Source organism: Lepisma saccharinum, chromosome 26, assembly GCF_977018435.1.
Source record: "Lepisma saccharinum chromosome 26, izLepSacc3.1, whole genome shotgun sequence".
In the NCBI taxonomy this organism is placed as follows: Eukaryota; Metazoa; Arthropoda; class Insecta; order Zygentoma; family Lepismatidae; genus Lepisma; species Lepisma saccharinum.
Window position 1 is genome coordinate 51,014,956 of NC_139254.1, and position 22,833 is coordinate 51,037,788.

The 22,833-nt window shown below is 40.5% G+C and overlaps 1 protein-coding gene across 4 annotated transcripts in view; it reads left to right on the plus strand.

Annotated features, from left to right (window-relative positions):
- Positions 1 to 14,358: 14,358 nt before the first annotated feature.
- Stam (signal transducing adaptor molecule) overlaps positions 14,359 to 22,833 on the plus strand; it is an 83,375-nt gene continuing 74,900 nt past the window's right edge. For 2 of the 4 annotated variants that reach the window (XM_083112322.1, XM_083112324.1), the window contains exon 1: positions 14,359 to 14,554. In XM_083112322.1, the coding sequence (XP_082968448.1) occupies positions 14,512 to 14,554 (43 nt within the window). In that variant the 5' untranslated portion in view covers positions 14,359 to 14,511. Of the gene's footprint in view, positions 14,555 to 14,734; positions 14,884 to 22,833 lie in introns of those variants that run through there. The other 2 variants (XM_083112325.1, XM_083112323.1) reach the window with 2 other exon arrangements.

Below are 22,833 nucleotides of genomic sequence, written 5' to 3' on the forward strand. Positions count from 1 at the left end.
AAAATGGAAGGAAGCCAAGGAAATAGAGAAGAAAGGTGAAGAAGACACAATGAACTGGAATGGGGGACTGAAGTTAAACAAAGAATGGAAGAAGGTGTTAGAAAGAGTGGAAAGGACAAGAGAGAAAGAGGAGAGGAGAAGGGAGAAAAATGAAGGAAAAAGAGAGTGAGATATTCTATATGAATATCTCTTCACATTCTATATGAAAGTAATTATGTTTAGCCTTTTAGGTGAAAGTACAGTTGGAAAGTGAAAGCCACCTGCTAGAAAGTTCCTAACAACTTTCTAATAGTCTGGAGGGAGTAATGTTTGTGTATATATAATGCCCCTTTTTGTGTATCTTGTTACTTTTGTACTTGATACAGAGTCTGATGAAGACCTTGCTAGAAGGTTGAAACGTTACGTTTTAGTTTATGTTTTTAATAAATAAATTACTGTCTTGGTCTGCATATTTAGTTTTTCATAATCATGGAAACAAGGCTTAATGGTGTTATCTATTATTATTATTACATGAAATATTACAAAGATTTATAAGAATAGTAATATAACAGCACGAATATTAGCAAATATCTAGCTTACGTGTAGTTAAGATCGCCAAAATTTGCATAAAAACAGCTGTCCTGGCAAGAAGTTTAATGTCAAAAAAGGTGATGAATTGAATATTTGCTGAATAACAAAAAAGGATGTTACATCCAGTTGACGAAAAATAAAGTTCCTGATTAATATTTTATGCTCATTATTATAAGTAGTAGTGTACATAAATCTTCATTGATACTGTCATTCAAAGCCGTATGATCGCAATAAAATCCTTGTTCGGCAGGAAAAAGTAACCCTCGATTATGCTAAACAAATATATATCTTTTGTTTAGCTAGAGCAAGGCCCCAGGTGGATGCAAGAAGCCGTTCCTTCAAAAGTGTATGTTGTACGAAGCGAAGAAACGTGACAAAACCACCACGTATGGAAGGCAAACCTGCGTATATTTTATATCGCACATTTACAGAGTCGTGCCTCCTGAAGTTATAAAAATCCCAACTTCAATGATTCTTTTAGATATGCTATAGTTGAAAAAAATATGTTTAGATGCACCAAAAGTGCATCATTATCAGATTATGCATATAACGTGTTATTGGAATCAAAAAATTGTGTAAATGGATGCCTCCCCATGGCGTTGTAATAACGTCGAGCTCTTGTAATCAAGGGTCCCCGTGTTCGATACCCAATGGAGGCACAAAGTGGATCGGATAGCACTTTAAACTGTAGGTAGGTTCGCGATTTAGCATATTTGTGAATCAAGTAAACTTAAAAAAACAATATCAACCTTAAGAATATTAGAATCCACTAATTCACCCACAGCTAAGTCAAATTTCACATATTCCTTTTCATCCTCGTTCATAGACTTCCTGCAATACTATTGTGTTGCATCCCACCAGGTGCGAGAAATGTGAAGTTATTCTTTCCCTGTACTGCGTTATTTCTTTTCATAACAGTAAGGCTAAATTCTCGTTTTATCTGAACTTTTAAAAAATGTGCAAAATACGTCTCTATCTTTAAACAACCACCCTTTCTCATGTATGTGTAAAATAATCCCACTCTGTCTCAGAAAACCTCTTCCTACGATCAAATGAAGGAAACAACTCTGAAGTCTCAACAATTATAATTTTTTGCTTAAATTTCCTATAATTTATACAAACAGTAGCACATATCACGTCCTTTGGTGCAACACTGTGAACAGCTAATGTTATTTTCCTCGTCCTAATAAATTTACTTCCAACCAGTGACGGCGCCAGGGAAATGTGACGGGGGGGGCGGAAGGGGGCAACAAAATATTGTAAGGGGGCAGTCACATTAAAACGCCCGAAAACACTAAACACACACACACACACACACACACACACACACACACACACACACACACACACACACATATATATATATATATATATATATATATATATATATATATATATAATACTTATAATCATAATAATTATTATTATTATTATATTCATGTATGGTGTTTTGTGTTTGTCTTTTACTTAGAGTGGACGTTTACTGCCTAAATTTACTTCTTGATTACGAGTTTATCTCCACATGATTCGTTTTAATAAAGACATTAATTCTTTTTTATTGGTAAGTTGCGTTGTCTCTAGTGGCCTATTTCAGTATTGGAAGACATTCATAATTTTATAATTCATCGTTTTTCTTGAGATGAAACTACTGATATAAATATTTAAGTTATAAGATAATAATATAAATGACGAAAAAATGTTTCGAAGAGTTTAATTTTCTTGCAAAATAAACGTGACGTTGGAAGAAATGAATCTTCTTAAGTATTAGAAACAATGTGAGGCACTTCTCCTGTAGGAGAATTCTGCTCTATGTGCTTTGAAGAACACATTGCCCACCTTTGGTACGTCCAGGACTTGACATTTCTTCTCAATGGCAAGAACAGCCAAATGAGGCAGTTTGCATCCAGCATCCTGTTTCAAGCAAGCCTTTTCAAAGATTTTAAGGACAACCATCTTCGTAATGCTGAAGAGTTTTGGGCAAAAATGTCTTGTGGTCCTGAAAATATTCGTGATGTTTTAAAACCATCCACATTCAACACTTTTCCCCAGTTCTTAAGACTGGGTAAAACTAAGGTTAATCTCGGCTATTACAGGACATAAATGAATGAGAAATCACCTATGCCCGGGGCGGCGCTCGAATCTTGAACGAAAGTCACATACACCTAGCTCTATATATATACACTAAACAAATTAATATTTGTTAATCAAGTTGGTATTATAAGCAGGAAAGTGATATCATGCAGAATACACCACTTTGAAAAGGTGAAAATCGTCATACTCTTATAAATGAACTCTCTTATTATTCGATATTTAATTAACTTCAGTTGGAGGGCCCCGGGGGGGGGGGGCGAAGTGTCCGACATGGGGCGTCCCCCTGCCTCCTCTGGCGTCGTCACTGCTTCCAACCCTCTAATAACTTCGCTGCTGATAGCCTCACCTTCGAAATGGAAGCTTGTGTGTCGGCGAATAATACAAAGAACTTGTGTTCACTGTCCCTCTTTCATTCAAAGTCTGCAGCTTTTCCTGCAAAACTTCCTGTCAGCAAGCAAAGCAAATTACAGAATTTTTATTGCCCCTCCTTTGCATCAGCCTTCATTCCTAGGCCTGGATTTATGGCACTTACCCGCTACTGCAGGTCAACCTCGCCCCTATGTTTGGTGTTTGCCCCCTGAAGCAACGGCATCCATTGGTCAAAGCGAAACCTCTGTCAGTGGGGAACGGCGAAATATAGTCTGGGAATACACCCTGGCCGTAAACAGGTTCCCGCCACCCTGACATTGGTGTCAGCTTCCCTCTGAAGTTTGATAAAACTACTTTCTGAAATTTGTTTAGTAACGATTGAAAATGTGGACAGTAGATACTATATGTATTTTGCTCATAAACGTGAAGGCTAAATTCACAGAATAAGAAGAACAGCTACAACATTCCTTCATCTAATTCACAGAAGGGCTAATCGGGACTGGACCCACACTTTAGAGTGGGATTCAAATCACTATGTTCCTTCACCGGGTATCGAACCCGGCACCCCTTGATTACAAGGTGACGACGCTACCACTGTACCATCGGGGAGTCCCCATAGAACAAAGTTTCCTTCTACGACGATTATACAGAACTTAGTGCACTTCCTTCATTTGAAATCTATTCTATATCAGGCTCAGTATTTCATTATTACAATCCAAGGAATAGTATTCTCCTTAAATAAGAAATACATAAATAAAGAAAAAGCATTGGAAATAATCTTCAAACGGACGTAAAAAAATCGAATCCAACCACCTGTAGAATGCCTGAGGGAAACAACAAGAATTTTCTCAACAAAGACATCCGAAATTTCCATAACATTCTAATAATTTCGCAACACGTGCAAATAATCATGTGGTAAAATCTTGTCGTGGTTCCCTGTAAGCACTAAAATCACCAAATTACTTCTTTCCATATTTCCCGTATTTTCTCCTCCTCTTTAGCTCTCAGCTGTTCGGAGTGGGAGAATGCAAGATTATTTGTCCCTAATTATCTCCTTCTCTTAGTCTTGCTAATATCTTGGACTCCTTAATAACTTTCCCAACAACTCCTTATCAATTTGTACTGCCATGTTTCCTACAATGTTCCCACAATGTTTTTCCTACTTCCTAATAACATTCACTTCTGTACACCCTTTGATGTAAAAATTAAATAATAATAATAAACCCTATCCGTCGGTCCGTTTATCTTTCCAACCTATAGAGCTGAGACTATTTTTACAAGATAAACCTCGGACGCAGACACTCCACGATCTTTTGGCCCCTCCTTCCACCTTCTCTACCTGCCCTTTTACTTGATGTTATTCAGAATTGTATTAGTATCTGGAGTACTATCGTTACATAAAGTTATTAACCTGGAATAAATTGAAAAACAAAAATGGGGAGTAATGCTATGTTTCGAAAGAGTATTGAAAATAAGTTTAAGTATTCATTCATTCCTCTCTTTTGAGTTAATGCACGTTTATCAACGTTTCTAATTGAAATACTTTATTCCAAGCAAACAAGTATTTGCAACTGATTAAATATTTTGCTTTTATTTTTTCGAGACATTCGAGACGAGACAAGACTTTTCAAAAGCCGTCCCGTCCCGTCTCGAAAACGAGACGAGAAAGGCATTCCGTCTCGTCCCGTGAGCAACACTAGTAACAGCATGTAATACGTACGTATATCATAGCTTAATGTTTTGAAGACATTTGCTCATTACATTACATGGAGTAAAAAGTCATACCAGATAACTAGTAAGCAAAGAAATGTAAAGCTACACAACTGGTTTGCAATACACTGAGCCTCATGTGCGACCATTTGGACAGTTTTATCATAGAATAGTTTTATTGTCGCCAATTATTTGAAGGAGCGCATCATAGACCTCTCCCACTTGATATCTCAACGGTGTTAAGGCATCGAATCTGCTTTCCCACCTTGTGGCATTCAGTGGTTTTAAAGTGACACTACTGATATGTTCATTCAAAACGGTGGGTTGGCATATATTAACTCCCAAGTTATATACCTAATATAATATTATAACTTTCAAGTTTTCAATAGGTTTATTTCTTTCTTCTTCTCTTCAAATTTTGCCGCTCTGGGCGGTGGCATGGTTCGACCATTCTATGGTTCGACCCCCCCTTCCGCCGGCCCTGCCCATGCCTCTGGCTGAACCCCGGACTTAATCACACATAATTTTTTGATATGTCACTAGCAGTGGCAAAGCGTGACATTTTTACGTAGTCATCGCAAGACTTGCCAAACGTCAGGGTCAATCTTTCAACAGTGGAGGGGGAGGGGGGATTTTTACATCGATAATGATGATAACAGTGTTCGTACAGACGTGTGAAGTAGAGGTGGCCAAATTCTACGCTGTATATGCTCGTAAAATAAGGAAGACTAAACTTTCTTAAATTCTACCCGAAAAATGGAAAAATTGTTAAGTTCTCTCTTCGAAATCCGGGCAGTAAAATTTCCGAATCGAGATTTTAAATTTTCCGGAATCCTGATGTTGTTGACCAGCCCTGGTGTGAAAGTAAGATATGTTAGGGATCAGGTTCTGTCTAAGTAAGTATGTCTGTCACCTCGAGAACAAAAGTCTTGATCAGTCTTGTCATTCGTAAGCACAGTAAACACAAAACAACATTGAAGTACTTCGTGTTTTGTAAAGTAAGAACATTATTTTCAGAAAACGATATTTGAACCGCAGGATCAAAAGAAAGAAAAAAAATTGAAAAGGAGAAATGCTCTGAAGGAAATACAATGGATCCAGAACTGCTTTCCTCCCCCCCCAGCTCTTTTTAGCACTAACCGTGGGGAAATTTAGGCTTTTGCTTACTTATGACTGTAACGAGTGCACTCACGGTCCCCGAAATGACGTGTCAATCATACCCCGGCACGGGGCCAAACGTCGTTATGCGTACGGGAAACCGGTCGTGACTCACGGTCCAGTTATCGAGTTCGGTACTGAGACGGTCGTTTATTGTCATACTATTGCGAGGCGGAGATTAATACCTTGAAAAGTTACACTGTTTTGTTTACCTTTGATATGTAGATTCGAACAATCATAAAACACTAATAGCATAATATCCGGTACCTGAAAAACGTCAAATAACAACACTGACGAACGGTAAAAAAGTGAATATATATTGTAACAACAAAAAAATATTGCAATCAACAACTGTTTACAAAGCCTCCTCACTCTCACAACATTCACTCTATCTCTCTTTCACACACATGAGGTATTTTTACATGTGAAGTATGGATACAAATCATGGATCTCATTAACATATCATTCCTTTTAATTTTTTAAGCCTTTATGTGAATTTAGGGCATTTGTCTGCCAGCTCCTGTGCTCTTTTAAATTAACTTAAGTGCCAGCCCTCGGAAAGCGGTTAACTAAGACAATTGGGTCGGCGTGGTTAAATCTTTCGTTCGACTGAACGTTTGCACCCAGTCGTAAGCACGACATTATACAAGTTTCTCGGACGGGTTTTACAGACAAGCCTCTCTCGTCCCATGAGAACAACTACTCAATTACATAGTGATGCAAAAACTTAATTGGCTCCAGCTGCCGGAAATACACAAATCAATCGTCGGCGCGAGCAAAAATTACCTTAAAAACCACTATGCAACAAATAATACTATTTCACGCACACGACCTTGCAATAAAAACAACTACGCTTTCCACAATTAAAAAGGACTCATCAGTCAACTACTGACAAATTAAATGGCGCGACGGGGCGGTCGGTTACACAAAACATGGAGCACACTTTGACAATTTATACTAAATATTAAAGAAATGAAATGGAGCTTCTAACCCTGAATGCAGACAATTAAATTAGAACATCTGAACATGAAATTACCCTTTTTTATAACAATACCAAAACAATTTTTAGGCGCGGAAGTTAGGTTTGGGTTTTCCTGAGTAACTTTGCAAATAAGTGAGACGTCGGCGTTAACTGTACGGTGTTGATACTAACGGCGCACGTTTACATGTACATGATACCCTCTGAAGTATACTGTACCAGACTCTGCTACATGGCGTGGTCCTTCATCTCTCCTGGACGCGGGACTTGGCACACGGTTCCTTTGTGGCGAAATTGTCCTCCGAGGTCGATCGCGACGAAGAATAATTGCGACGACATGGTGTACTTGCACCTCCTCAGTACTTCGGGCGTTCCTCTTGTCACTAGCGTCGGGTGTACGTGGTCACGCGCCGGTCGGGAATCTCTCCAGTGTCGGGCATCAATTGGACGTCGATCTGCAATCATCTCTCTCCTCTGGAACGTCCTTCGGGCTTTGGTTGGGACGTCGATCTGAAAGCGTCCTTCGGGCTTTGGGCAGTGTTTGGTTTCGGCGTCGTTGCAGGTGTCAGGGAAGCGACGGCCTCCCTTCTCTATCTTCTTTAGCCCTCCATCCTTATGTAGTCCACGCTTGGCAAAAACAAATCACCGCGTAATCTTCACCAAAATAAGGCGCACACTGGTAACCCTCTATCTGCGATTCGCTCACGGTACGTAAGGAAACAAAGTTCACGGACACAAAACAATGATCACGCGAGAGTGTAGCGCGGAGATGCTCTCTCTATGAAATCCGGGTAAAAACTGTGTCTGGAATCATAGTACTGCCTATATATAAGAGATTCGAATTCTTCCGTTGAACAGGACGCTCTAGTGGCTTGGCTTCACTTTCTCAGGGGATGGAAATGACCTCTCTCCATTGTCTTGAAACGCGGTCAAGTGCGCGTCGTCGATCCTTGCAGGCTTGAGCTCCAGCTGATCTTCCTGGTCATCCGTGAACATGGGTTCGAACGCCTGCTGCGACTCGAGCCCGGTAGCGGCGAAAATAATCTTCCCTTATCTTCGCGTTGGTGCAAATATGTCATGTTCTAAGCCGAAAAGACAGTTCCGCTGTCACTCAAGAAAAACCCGTCCCCAGTTTCCGACGTCTGGCTCGGATACAAGTTTATTCACAAAATTAGATCAAACCTCACAATTTCATGTTTGTGCATAAAATGAATCAATAGACAAAAAATAATTTATATCGAACTGCGTTTAGATGTCACTAGCTACCGTGACATTTCGCCCTCCTTCCGATCAAAAAATTCTGTAGGCGAATAAAATTTTTTACTAATCAGGGGCATGAAATTTTTGACTACAAATTTTTTAACACCTTGTACAAGAAAAGTAAACCAGTTCGATAACACAAAACACATGATATAAATGATACCTCCAATTTACATAATAAATATACATATTATACACTCTGGGTATGGCGCAATGTTAATTTATACTTCTAAAATGGCGCGATGTCGCTTAACCATGTTTCGCCATCCCATTCCTCCCTTCGGCGCTGACGACCTGACGGCCCCGGCTGTGGAGACGTGTTGCTGGGATTCGGCCCGTTCGCGTTTCGCGTCGGGCTCCTTTGAACCCTCGGCGGGCTGCGCCTTGTGTGCCCGTTGTCAGAACGCGGGCTCTCCGGTCTACTGTCGGGGTGACGCTGATAATAACCATTGTTCACTCGTCCGTTGTAAAAGTTGCTGTCGCCGCTGTTGCCATGGTGACCCGGCGACCTACGAGTTTGACCACCTCGACGTCTCCGTCCCCGATACTGGCGTCTCTGTCGTGGCGAAGGCGGATCATCTCGAAACTGGCGAACTTCGGCTCCTGGAGCGCGTTGCTGCCCATCGTACCTCCTCTGGACGAGGTGAACGCGTGGATGCTTATTTCCTCGGCTTCCTTCATCCTCCGGTCGTCTCCTTTTGTTCCATCTGTCACTCCGCGTCCTCTCGCGTTCCTCTTCGCACTGGTTTAGGTTCTCGAGCGTGAGCGACATGGCTTCTGCATCGAAAACGCACGCCCCGTTGAGATGCCGTCTTATCTCTTGCGGGTAATGGTAAATTAGGGCCGCAATTATCTCCGACGTGGTCATCTGTGGCTGGAGAGCTTGGAACTCATTGAACTTACGCCAGAAATATTGCGAAAAAGTAAGTCCCCCGTTCCTGTCGTACCTCTCGTTCCTCAGCTGGATGAGCATCCTTTCTACTTGCATAGGGCGCTGAAAGTGTGTCAGGAACGCTTCCCTAAACGCCGAGTATGAATGAAAGTGTCTTTCATTCCGATCCAGCCAGTTCTTTGCCCGATCTTGCATTAGGCCTTTCAGCACGAGTAATCGCTCCCCATCCGCAAGTCCTAACTCCCGTGCTGTTGCTTCGAATTCCTCGATGAAGGCAGACGGCAAAATCCTGTCGGCCCCGGAGAACTTCTTGAAATGTTTCTTATATTCCGGCGGGAACAGAGCCCTTCTCGTCGGTGCTGGTTCAGACCGTATATCTTCCCGGTTTGAAGTTTGGGCTTCGAACGGTCGCGGCGATGGATAATGTAGTCCAGGTTCCACTTCGCTTCCCCCGTTGACTAGCGTAGTCGGTCTTGCGTCACTCGCGCGCCTTGAAGACGAGGGGACCGCAGCTGGCTGTGATGACGTCATGGCTGCCGGCTCTCGCGATGATCCGGGGACGTCGGCTACGTTCAGTCTTTGCAGTTTCTCTTCTATTTCCTTTATCTTTTCGGAATTCCCTTCCGCTACGCTCGCCGCTCGCCGTACTTGTCGCTCGAGGGCATCGTTGCTCCGATTACAGGCTGACTCCAGCTGTGCACATTGTTGGCCGATGTGTTGCAAAGCTCCTTCCTGCTCACTTACGCTCTGCGCCAGTGTTGCCACCTTGGCTTCCTGTTCATCGATGCGAGCGTCGGTCCTGGCGATCCTGGATTCGATTCGAGCCTCGGATTCTTGGATCGTCTGAAGGAGCCGTTGCGTCACTTCTTCTCCGGAGGCGCGAACCGTCCCTTGTAGGCGTTCTTCCATCCCTCGCACGTCGGTCTGCATCCCTTGCACCTCAGCCTGCAATCCCTGGATGTTGGCTTGCATCCTGGTTTCCATTCCTTGCATGTTGGCTTGCATCTCGGTCTGCATTCCTTGGATGTTGGCTTGCATCTCGGTCTGCATTCCTTGGAGCATCTGGAGAAGCAGCTGGAATTGGTTGGCACCACTGCCACTTCCTACGTCATCTTCTTCCTTGCTGTGGTCGCTGTCCGCACGTGACGATGTACCCCCCTGGGCACTTGGTATCTCCCTTTCCATTCCTGGCGGGCTCTTGCACTGGAGACAAACCGGTCCGGAATCTCCCTCGCTGTCGACTTCGAAATCATGAAATTCCTGTCCACAAACCTTGCAAACCATCATGACGTCACTCTTGTTCAAACAGTCTATGCGACGATTTCTTAATCTCATGAAGGCCTTTCCTTAATTATCTGCTCAATCTTCTGTCGCACTTTGGAACAGTTAAGCAAACTTACGCGAGCTCACACAAAATGTGAATTACAAATCGATACATAAAAAGAAAAAGGAGGTCCGTCGGGAATCCCTTATCCCGCAACTCAGCCTGATGCCATAAATTACGCCAAAAACCAAAAAAGTACACAAATAGTACATAAACAATGCCCTATGCAGCTGCCCTTGCTGCTTTCGCCGAAAAAATATCTGCCCTATTGTTACCAATTACGCCCAATAACGTGTCCTTACACGTGAACCTACGACAAATACATGAAAATAACCCTCGACATACAAAACGAAAAACACACACCATCAGGAACCTAACACAAGAATTTTATGCGTGACGTATACAACAATGAAATTTCTACCGCTCTCGCAACCTGGTTTTCCTGGAAAGACATGACAAAAGTTGCCGTCCCATGTTCGGGGCGCCAAATGTAACGAGTGCACTCACGGTCCCCGAAATGACGTGTCAATCATACCCCGGCACGGGGCCAAACGTCGTTATGCGTACGGGAAACCGGTCGTGACTCACGGTCCAGTTATCGAGTTCGGTACTGAGACGGTCGTTTATTGTCATACTATTGCGAGGCGGAGATTAATACCTTGAAAAGTTACACTGTTTTGTTTACCTTTGATATGTAGATTCGAACAATCATAAAACACTAATAGCATAATATCCGGTACCTGAAAAACGTCAAATAACAACACTGACGAACGGTAAAAAAGTGAATATATATTGTAACAACAAAAAAATATTGCAATCAACAACTGTTTACAAAGCCTCCTCACTCTCACAACATTCACTCTATCTCTCTTTCACACACATGAGGTATTTTTACATGTGAAGTATGGATACAAATCATGGATCTCATTAACATATCATTCCTTTTAATTTTTTAAGCCTTTATGTGAATTTAGGGCATTTGTCTGCCAGCTCCTGTGCTCTTTTAAATTAACTTAAGTGCCAGCCCTCGGAAAGCGGTTAACTAAGACAATTGGGTCGGCGTGGTTAAATCTTTCGTTCGACTGAACGTTTGCACCCAGTCGTAAGCACGACATTATACAAGTTTCTCGGACGGGTTTTACAGACAAGCCTCTCTCGTCCCATGAGAACAACTACTCAATTACATAGTGATGCAAAAACTTAATTGGCTCCAGCTGCCGGAAATACACAAATCAATCGTCGGCGCGAGCAAAAATTACCTTAAAAACCACTATGCAACAAATAATACTATTTCACGCACACGACCTTGCAATAAAAACAACTACGCTTTCCACAATTAAAAAGGACTCATCAGTCAACTACTGACAAATTAAATGGCGCGACGGGGCGGTCGGTTACACAAAACATGGAGCACACTTTGACAATTTATACTAAATATTAAAGAAATGAAATGGAGCTTCTAACCCTGAATGCAGACAATTAAATTAGAACATCTGAACATGAAATTACCCTTTTTTATAACAATACCAAAACAATTTTTAGGCGCGGAAGTTAGGTTTGGGTTTTCCTGAGTAACTTTGCAAATAAGTGAGACGTCGGCGTTAACTGTACGGTGTTGATACTAACGGCGCACGTTTACATGTACATGATACCCTCTGAAGTATACTGTACCAGACTCTGCTACATGGCGTGGTCCTTCATCTCTCCTGGACGCGGGACTTGGCACACGGTTCCTTTGTGGCGAAATTGTCCTCCGAGGTCGATCGCGACGAAGAATAATTGCGACGACATGGTGTACTTGCACCTCCTCAGTACTTCGGGCGTTCCTCTTGTCACTAGCGTCGGGTGTACGTGGTCACGCGCCGGTCGGGAATCTCTCCAGTGTCGGGCATCAATTGGACGTCGATCTGCAATCATCTCTCTCCTCTGGAACGTCCTTCGGGCTTTGGTTGGGACGTCGATCTGAAAGCGTCCTTCGGGCTTTGGGCAGTGTTTGGTTTCGGCGTCGTTGCAGGTGTCAGGGAAGCGACGGCCTCCCTTCTCTATCTTCTTTAGCCCTCCATCCTTATGTAGTCCACGCTTGGCAAAAACAAATCACCGCGTAATCTTCACCAAAATAAGGCGCACACTGGTAACCCTCTATCTGCGATTCGCTCACGGTACGTAAGGAAACAAAGTTCACGGACACAAAACAATGATCACGCGAGAGTGTAGCGCGGAGATGCTCTCTCTATGAAATCCGGGTAAAAACTGTGTCTGGAATCATAGTACTGCCTATATATAAGAGATTCGAATTCTTCCGTTGAACAGGACGCTCTAGTGGCTTGGCTTCACTTTCTCAGGGGATGGAAATGACCTCTCTCCATTGTCTTGAAACGCGGTCAAGTGCGCGTCGTCGATCCTTGCAGGCTTGAGCTCCAGCTGATCTTCCTGGTCATCCGTGAACATGGGTTCGAACGCCTGCTGCGACTCGAGCCCGGTAGCGGCGAAAATAATCTTCCCTTATCTTCGCGTTGGTGCAAATATGTCATGTTCTAAGCCGAAAAGACAGTTCCGCTGTCACTCAAGAAAAACCCGTCCCCAGTTTCCGACGTCTGGCTCGGATACAAGTTTATTCACAAAATTAGATCAAACCTCACAATTTCATGTTTGTGCATAAAATGAATCAATAGACAAAAAATAATTTATATCGAACTGCGTTTAGATGTCACTAGCTACCGTGACATGACGTCACTGAGAGCCTGCCGTGTTTGTAAACAAGGGGGCTGAAAAAATGCCTCTTATGACCAGACCTTCAAGAGCGGGGGAAAAGCGGTAGAAGGACCTTGGATTCGCAGACCTGCTGCGATGAGTTGGCCCGCCTGACACCATTGCACTCAACAGGAAACGTAGCGGGATGGCTGGGTACGGGTTAGAACCAAACTGGGCTCTCCTTTCGATTCGCTAAACTTAGCTAATCTCTTGCGTATTTCTAGCTGTTTCATGGCGTCGAGTGACTAATTTCGCTCAAATATGCGAGTATTCTGACTTATTTTTTTAGTTCTTCTCTAAAATATTTTAAAAACATTTTTTTTATTATTTTGCTTTGTCATCGCCGCATCCCCCGATGACCGGTCACTAGAAGCCCATTCGACCGCCTCCCACATATTAAAAAAAAAATATTAATAAACAGTGAGTCGTGATGTTATTTGTGTTGTCCATTGACCTGTACTATAGAGGAATTTATATATACAGGTATATATATATATATATATATATATATATATATATATATATATATATTTAAAATTATTTATGTTTAAATATAAATTCCTTTATGCCCATACAATCTGTTTGTACGTACACTACTACAGTTCTACAGTCTCACCAGAGGGTCCCACCGGCCTTGTGACCGGCGCGGGAACCGCTCTTATGGTTGTGACACTCTGTTCTGTTGTCGCGTTTACCTATGGAGGAGGGCCTCCCTGATGGCGCAGTGGTAGCGTCGTTGCCTTGTAATCAAGGGGTCCCGGGTTCGATACCCGGTGGAGGCACTTAGTGGTTCGGATCCCACTTTAAACTGTAGGTCCAGTCCCGATTAGCCTTACTGTGCACAAAGTGGACTTAAACACCAAATCAAACCAAACCAAACCTATGGAGGAACTTGCGGTCAAATAGCCAATTATGCCTACCGCTCCCCCCTCTTTGGTAAACAAGTGGCAACATTTCAAACAATCCTCCCTGAAGCAGATGCCAGCAGGGAAACAGTATTTATGTCAAAATAGCCGTTCAGTGCTGTAAATGGACACCTGTTCCTACTACGGCGGCGGGTCTTTCTATTCAGTGTTTCTTAAACCTCGCCCCCCTCCCTTCTCCCTTCCATCCCGGGTGTGTGCGTTAGCTTTTCTCTCCGTACTTTTCTGGATCCGCCACTGCACGATAAACAGAATATATTACGCAATTTTGAGCCATGACTCAGTGCGTTGAATGACCGATAGGTGGTGCGCAGGTTGTTTGAACAAGGACAAGATGAAAGGGATAGCAGTCTGTGGATTGTAGTCTGTGAATCAGTGAAGTCGTCATTTTTCATGGGCTTTACGTGACTAATGAGTAAAAGTCACTTGACCGTCAGTGTTTACGCTAAAACAAGAACAAAATTAACTACTACTACAATTTGGAATGGGCTTATTTTCTACATCTTCTCCATTTGATGCTGACGTTGGTATGTATAAGTAGTTTAAAATGTTGTTTTCCTGTAAGTGGTGTACTGTTCTTTGCCTCTAAGTAACCTGGACAGTTGTTTTTGATTAGCAAATGTCAAGACCCTTGGTTAACAAATGATGACCTTTGTTTCATGTGTAGTTTGACAGATAACTTCAGATTTAGTGCTTTGCACCATTTAGTGAACCAATATGTTGTAGTTTACTGAAAGAGATCGTTAAGCTCTTACGTCAGCTATATTTTCGAGGAAATTTGCTAGTATTTAAAGAATTACGAAAATTGGAATGGAACACCTATACACCATCTGCAGACTTAACATTACCATATTTTGTAAGTTTAGTAGTTCTCGGTGTCGATATTCTTTTTTGTATATTCGTTAATTGCTATACCTACTTATTTAATCTGATAATTACGAAGGTGGGCATTTTAGTTTCTAAATGATAAATTTTCTTTCTTGTCCTGAAGGGAAGGAAATTCTTCATACAAAATTGGAAAAAAAGAGAACAAGTAACCGCTCAGGATCTTATTTTGAAAAAAATATATGTAGGCTACAGGAAAGTTTCATGTTACTGTTCACTCCTTGTAAGCACCATAAGATTATGCATTCTGGTCTTCTGAATAGGCATCTGTTCATCACATGGATTGTTTTTCTTATAATTGAAGGATGTTGTGAAATAATGTATTAAGCAGAAGTGTTATGGCAAATCGATTGCACATTGTAGAATTAATTACTACTTCGGTATGGTCCCAACACGTCTCACTCGTTTATTTCGTCATTTTTAACATTTGTACTGACCTATTCTGCATTGTCAGAGATTCTACAAGGTGGTATTTTGCTTTTTTCACGAAAATAATTTGAATTTTTGACATGAGTAATTATTGTTGTTCCTTTTTTCGCTTGCGAAGGCGAGACAGCTTGACTAGCGTGGTAGATCATCAGTGGGTATGCAGTGTTTCCAACCTTCTCAACTGAAAAGTTCCCACGAACCATTCACGGATAGCCCAAATTGATGAATAGCCCCACAAACCATGCATGTCAAGGTTAGGTAAACATAGTGAACATTGTCATCTTGCAAAACAATGGTGTGGTTGAAAACACTGACAAGGGGTTACGTCATCAAACGTATGCAACATCTGGTTCACGTAGTGGAAGGAAATGAAAGCAACGGCAATTGTGTGTCTGAAAGATATTTATGTTCAGAAATATATGAATTCCTGGTGAAATACATTCCACGATGAAAGAAAATACCTCCATGAACTTCTAAATGCTACAGAAACTCATTTCCGTAAGTAGTTTCTTCTGTAAAAATGAAGAAATCCATTGGGACAATATCAGTGTTGCCGTAGAATTAGATATTCAAGTTTTGTTACTTTTTCAATTGACTGGAACTTTTTTTTTGTTGACAGTTGTACACAACAATAACACTAATTAATAGTGCATGTTCTAGAAAGCATGTATCATTTTTTGCACTGTCCTGCCAAGATTTAGCATTAGTTTTATACCATAATTGTGCACTCCAGCATTACGTATGTGACATTTAACACACAAAATTTAAGGTTGTAGACATGAGATTTAATGAAAATATTCATAATGAACTGATTTAATTGAATTATGAAGTTCGTTGTGGTGTCTGCTAACAAGTGAAAAACAAAAACTTACACCTGATGACAGCCTGAATATATGAAAAGCATAAACCCTAGAACACTACCGTACATAAAAGTTACAGAGCGATTTTACAATACCGGGAATTTCTCTATTTTGTTTGAATTTCGGCATACTCACTAAATTAGGGCTCCTAATCACGAATTTGAAGTTAAAATTTGGCGCTCACGTGTCAAACTTGCAAAATAAGAGGGTCAGTCATCGCAACCGACAATGCACAATTGCTCATTATTTATCGCAAGATTTTCAGTTTCGAATACTTATTACTGATATTACTATGACCCTAAAATTTAACTATGTTTCCTAACCTAACCACGTGCCAATGGTACGTGGGGCTAGCCATAATTCAGGAATTTCTATACGTGAGCGCCAAATTTTAAGTGCAGATTCGTGATTAGGAGACCCAAATTAGTAAGTATCCGAAATTTCAAACAAATTGGAGAAATTCCCTGTATTGTTAAATTATACCAAAGTTACGTGTGGTGTGCCCTTAATTCCATTCCCTACCTTCCACCTCTCACGTACACACCCCTCCACCTGGCTTTGCCTCAAGTTATCTGTTGGGCATAAGGCAGCACTGTGGTAAGGAGGGTACAAGCGCTGATCATCTTGATTTGGTTTGTCATGTTGTGCACTGTACATCACTTTTACGTAGCTGTAGTAAAACTAGAAAAATCTTTCACGTAATTTTGACATTTGTAAATTCGATTTGGATAGTTAGATTTTTAAAACAAAAGTGTTCTAGGGTTAACGAAAAAGCATTAAGTGTGTGGTGCTTACAAAACGAATGCAAAATACATAATTCCGCATATTTTGTTCATGCCACATATGAAAATGGTGTAATAGTTGCACCGAGGAAACTCTTATTACTGCATTATAATACATCCCATAGGCTGAAAGCAACATAAATCATTCGAATAAAACATGATCTTCATTTTTACTTGCTCATGGAGGGTACCAGTAGGTGAATAACTTATACAGAAAAACCTTGCAGTGTATTTTGAGTATTTCACTGATGTGAAGAGGTGAAACCATGGACATCGGTAGGGTTCGGAAGTTGATGACCTAATAAATCTCAGAGAATGACCTTAAAATTCTTAAAAAAATGACCTAAACAGATTTTTCAGTCTTGAAATAAAAGCTTTATAGTATCATAAATTAAAGAGAGTAGTTGAATACTTAGATAGAACCCATGTTTTGGTGGCTTAAACTGCCGAAGCAAAGGGGATTAAGCAATTAAGTGTTAATGAGGTTTTGGTTATTTTTACTTCAAGGTTTTTCTGTGTACTTAATTCACCTCATGTCAGAGTGGGCCTTGCTGGACACAGTAGTCGGTCAGCATCCGAAAATGTAGTTCGGGTGTCGTCTACACCAGATTTTATATATATATATATATTTATGTTGTGACTAGAACCCAGTGATTATAATGGTCAGCAAGGGAACCACAAAAGTTGGCTTCACGGAAAGTATTTTAAATTTACTGGAGTAGAAATAAATGTACCACAATTAATTGTTTAATCCATTCCCAAACATTTATTCATGTCCAGATATTATCAGAATAATTAAATCAAGAAGACTTAGGTGGGCAGGCCATGTGGCACGAATGGGAGAGGAAAGAGGAGTTTACAGGATTCTTGTTGGGAAACCTGATGGTAAGAGACCTGTAGGAAGGCCAAGACGAAGGTGGAGGGACAACGTTGAGATGGACCTAAGGGAAATTGGTAGGGATGGAAAAGAGTATATAGAACTTGCTCAAGATAGGGAAAGATGGAAGGCCTGTGTTGCTGCAACCATGAACCTTCGGGTTTAAGAAGGCTAGGGAGTAGAAAAAAAATCATTTCAGTTAAAAATGATATTGTGCTTTTTGATTGACCTATTTTTGATAATGGTGAACTTGCTAAAAGGACCATGTCAGGAAATTTAAATATATAAGTTCTGCTAGTAAATGATGCAAATGTAAGAAACAACAGGAGAGAAGAAACATAAACCTAAAAATGCCAAAAAATACTGAAAATTTACCGAAATGCCTAAAAATGCAAAATAAAAATGTGCTCTTGACTCTCTGTACCCCCCTAGAGAAAGTGAAATATTTTTCATGGTAAATGGATATCTCAGTGACGTGGCGTGGGATTTCTAAAAGTGTTACCAGTTATCAGTAGGACATGTAAGGGAGGAGCCGTAAGACTTGGGCACCTCCCTCCCCCATGTCTTCAGAGTAGTTCATATAATATCATTCTGGTATGACTGCAATTCAATATCAGATGTTGGTAAAGTTATTAACCAGGAATAAAGATTGTTGGCTTAAGCACTGAAGTGAAATTGCAAACATTGGTTGTTGACACAATAAACATTAGCCTAATAAAGAAATACGTAATTTGATACTTAATATCTTCTATCCCACAATTACACACACTGTTCAGATAGGACAAACCCGCCACCTCGGAGCAAGCTCCATTCCGCTTGTTGATTAATTGGCAATGCCCGAAAACAACACAAAGACGAAAGACACAACTCACAAAACTCACCCTGCACAGTCCTTCCCGTCAACAATTGTTTACTTTTGTAACACGTGAAGCACCCCATCTTCCTTGCCCCTTCCCCTCTCAGCAACGGCGCTTCGCCAATAGCCAATATTTCCTTCGGAACCTTACAATGCAAGTCCTGTTGTACTACTTTTGCCATCTTAGTTCTCTTGAAACCAGGTTTGCCCAAATGTCGTAGATGTAGTATTGATCTGTTTCCTAACTACTCCCACTCCCATGTTTTGCTAAATCCACAGAAATCTCATTTCTGACACCACTACTATTTCGTATATTTTACGTTCCTTGCTACCTTTAAGGCTTTCGCTTTATAGGGTAATTGTGACGATGCGGATGCATGGTGAATTATTGAAATAAAATTATTATTTCTTTGTGTATGTAATTATTAATATTTATAATTATGTAAGTAAAATAATAACAACACTCATTGAAATAACCATTTCTTGCTGAGGATTCGAACCTGCGACACCTGACACTTCAGAGTGTGCTAAGATAACAATCGGGAAATTATGCTTGTAACTAATGTTTTTACCCATAAACAGTTCTGCTACCTCAAAAACATTGCTTCAACCCGAAATTATCGCATTCCTGCGACAACGTATGCCAATCTCAATCGGCCCTTTCAACAATGATCACAAATTCCTGTAACTGAAATAATATTATATGTGTGAAATATAGAATTTTAGGTTGACATTTTTAGAAGGACAGCGGACCCCTTGACCAACTCTCTCCTCTACTTCTCGCCCATGATGTTGAAAAAGAACAAGAGGACTATCGTAATCGCTGATTTTTAATGTATATACAAAATATCACTTGGTAGTTTGCTTTTCCCCGGTGTGATTTGATTTTTTTTATTTTGATTTGGCATTTTATGTCTACTTTATGCACAGTAAGGCTAATAGGGACTGGATCCACAGTTTAAAGTGGGATCCGAACCACTTGTGCCTCCATCGGGTATCGAACCCAAGACCCCTTGATTACAAGGTGGTGACATTATCAATGTGCCATCGTTCCCCAGTGTGAGTGGACACATTCAGAGTAAGATAGACCCGATTAGGCGACTTAGCTCTTTTCTGTCATTTGAATATGGCAACACTGATCTGTATCCGTTAATGAACACCGGGAACTGTGGCGGCTGAACAGGCATGACAATAACCCGCTTCCTCCTCCTCCCGCCGTCAGTCTTTGCTGCAACGTGAAGTCTTCCTTGCGTGGGCTCAGGACCTGTTCCTCATGTTGCCTCAGGAGGATACTGGAACAGTCCTCCTCTTCGCTTTGGCCAGTGTCAGAAAAAATGTCAGTCTGCAATATTTACTTTACAACAATATTACCAGTTTATGTATGTAATAATATTTTATGACAGGTTCTTCAATTCTTTATATTTTGCTGTTACCCACAGGTACAGCGGTTACATGCACGTCACGCCTCTTGGATATTTTGTTGTTTATGAACGTTTTCAGTTGATTTTAGCTCACAGAAATGTGTTATTGTGAAATAAAGTAAGTCTGTTACTTTAGCGTGTTACTTTACTGTGAAGAACACCCAAAACGACATTTCACAATGGCAACTATAATTTTATGTTGTTAGGTTTGCTACCAATAGTTATTATCGTCATGTTCTTTCGCTATTTGAGTGTGCATACGAAGGGTTTTAATAATAAAAAGCTGCGAAAGCACTCCGAATTTATGTTATGCAAAACATCAAAATCTGTCAATTAATATACATTTCAACGTAATTCTCGAGGGGGTATGGTGGGTAAATGGCCCCAATAAAAACAATGCTTTCTGGTTCTAACTTAAGGCAAAAGAATGGATATCATGTATTGTCAGATGATTTTTCATCAACTTCCTAGCCCTAGACATCAGTGACAAATTACATGATGGGCCTAAGGATATTTCCTCTGTGCAGCAAGGTGACAAGTCACTGATCTCCATAGCTGGGCATGCCCTATGGCACAATCTGTGAGAAACCTCATCTACTCTACTGCCATATGGATGTTTGCACTGCACCTTATATCAGCGCTATTCCATCTAATCACTAGCACATTCTTTGTTCCAAGGAAGGGTTCTTCAATTCACTGAACATAGATAGTAGCCATATGCTGAATCTACATTCACACTGGCTTGTCTGAACCCTTGGCCGATGCTAGCAAAACCTTTTCTGAATTTTCCTCTCCTTTTAAAAAACTATGATATTCCACAATCTGAAAAATTACATCTGCTGAGATTTCCCTGTAGAAACATAACATACTAGAACATAGACCCTGCTTAACATTCATAGAGTCGTGTTAATGTCCATTCCTCATCTCATCCATCAACACTAATGCACACGACACACAATAAAACTTATCCTAAGAAAACATTACCCACCCAATTACACACTTATGTAATTTCGTATCTGTGATCATAAATAATATTAATGTTAAACACTAACACTTATTTACTTCCTACTATTTCTAACCTTTATCTTAATCTTCTTACCTTGTAGAATGATGTGAAACCAACTTTGTTCAGGAAAACCGAACAAATTTGGTTCTTCACACTGGGACATTCTTGCCAATGTCACAGTGAATTATTGTAATTAAAAAAATAATGGAAATCAAGGATGAATCAAAGAAAAGCGGGGGAATCCGTAAAAAAATCACGGAACTGACGCCCTGGGTTAATTTTCAGGTACCAGGGCATAAGCACATACCTCTGAAAGTAGCTTGACTACTTTTATCCGTATACATAAAAAAAAATAATAATCGTTCTATGTAACCTTTTCTTGTATACTGTTTAGGAAATAAAATTCTTTGTATTGTCACCCCCCAAAAAAATTTCCCTGTAGAACATTCTTGTAAATCTTCATGTGGTTTGCTTTTGTTGTCTAGATGTTCACATTAGTTGATTAGGCTTACATAACCACAGAAGTATTACTAATATGTAGACAACGACGAAAGCAACGTGAATGCTCTAGGAAGATATCTAGGAACATGAAATTTTTCAGATTTTCAATTTTAAAGCTAATTTCAAAAGGAGGGGAAAATTCAAAGAAGGCTTTGCTGGTGTTTTCTAAGGGTCCAGCTGAACCTACGAAGAGTTGTATAAATTGAATTTTCTATGAAAATATGTAGTGTATTAGATGGTATGTAGTTGGAAATTGCTTTCTTTTCAGGAATGAACTTGATAGAAAAATTTGTTATTTCATTTTTATGTCTTTTTGGTATTTTCTTATACGCTTTGCTTTCCTTGTTAGCATTTGATTTCTGATGCTTTGCTCCTTGTGCTCTGTACTGTGCTTAATTGTGTCTGCTTTTATATATAGAGATTGCATGGTAAATAAATTATTGAATTGAATAAACAAGTCTGGTTTGCAAAACTCTATGAATATTATGCACCACGGTCCATAATAGATGAAGACTATTTGGATCTTACTTGGAGCATTACAGGACTGTTTTCTTAATACTATATTACTACTCTTCTTCTTTTTTTTTTTTGTTCATGTTAGTTCTATTTCCACAAACTTGTTTCACTCCTTGATGATAATCCTGTAATATTATTTTAATATGCCATGTGTTTGCTTGTAGAATGTTTTGATGGGGCATGCACTTGCCTATAGAATATGGCAAGTTTCTGTGAGAACTTTTTTTATCAGTTTTCTTAATTATGATGTCTTATTAGAAATTTAATTATAGTATTGTACAGTAGCGGACACTTCTGGGTTCTAACAATTCCATTGAAAGTCGGTGGGATTGTTACAACCCAGAAGTGCCCATGACTGTAAATAGATGAAAATAACAAATTAGGATTAGTGTGTACTCGGTGGTGTTTATATCATGTAGTGCTAGTTATGTGATGAATCTGAATTGTGATGCCCATACTCTATGGGATCAAAAGTATCCGGACACTCCGCGAAACATGTGTTTATCATAGAGGGCAACACAGTACCGCGATGTACCGTGTTGAACACATGGTCAGCAATCTCAGTAGTCTCCACACAGCGCGAGACGGCCGTATGGGACGGTATGAGGACTTTCAACATAGTCAGGTGGTTGGGTGCCACATTTAAGAAGTCTGTGTGCGAGATTTCCACCCT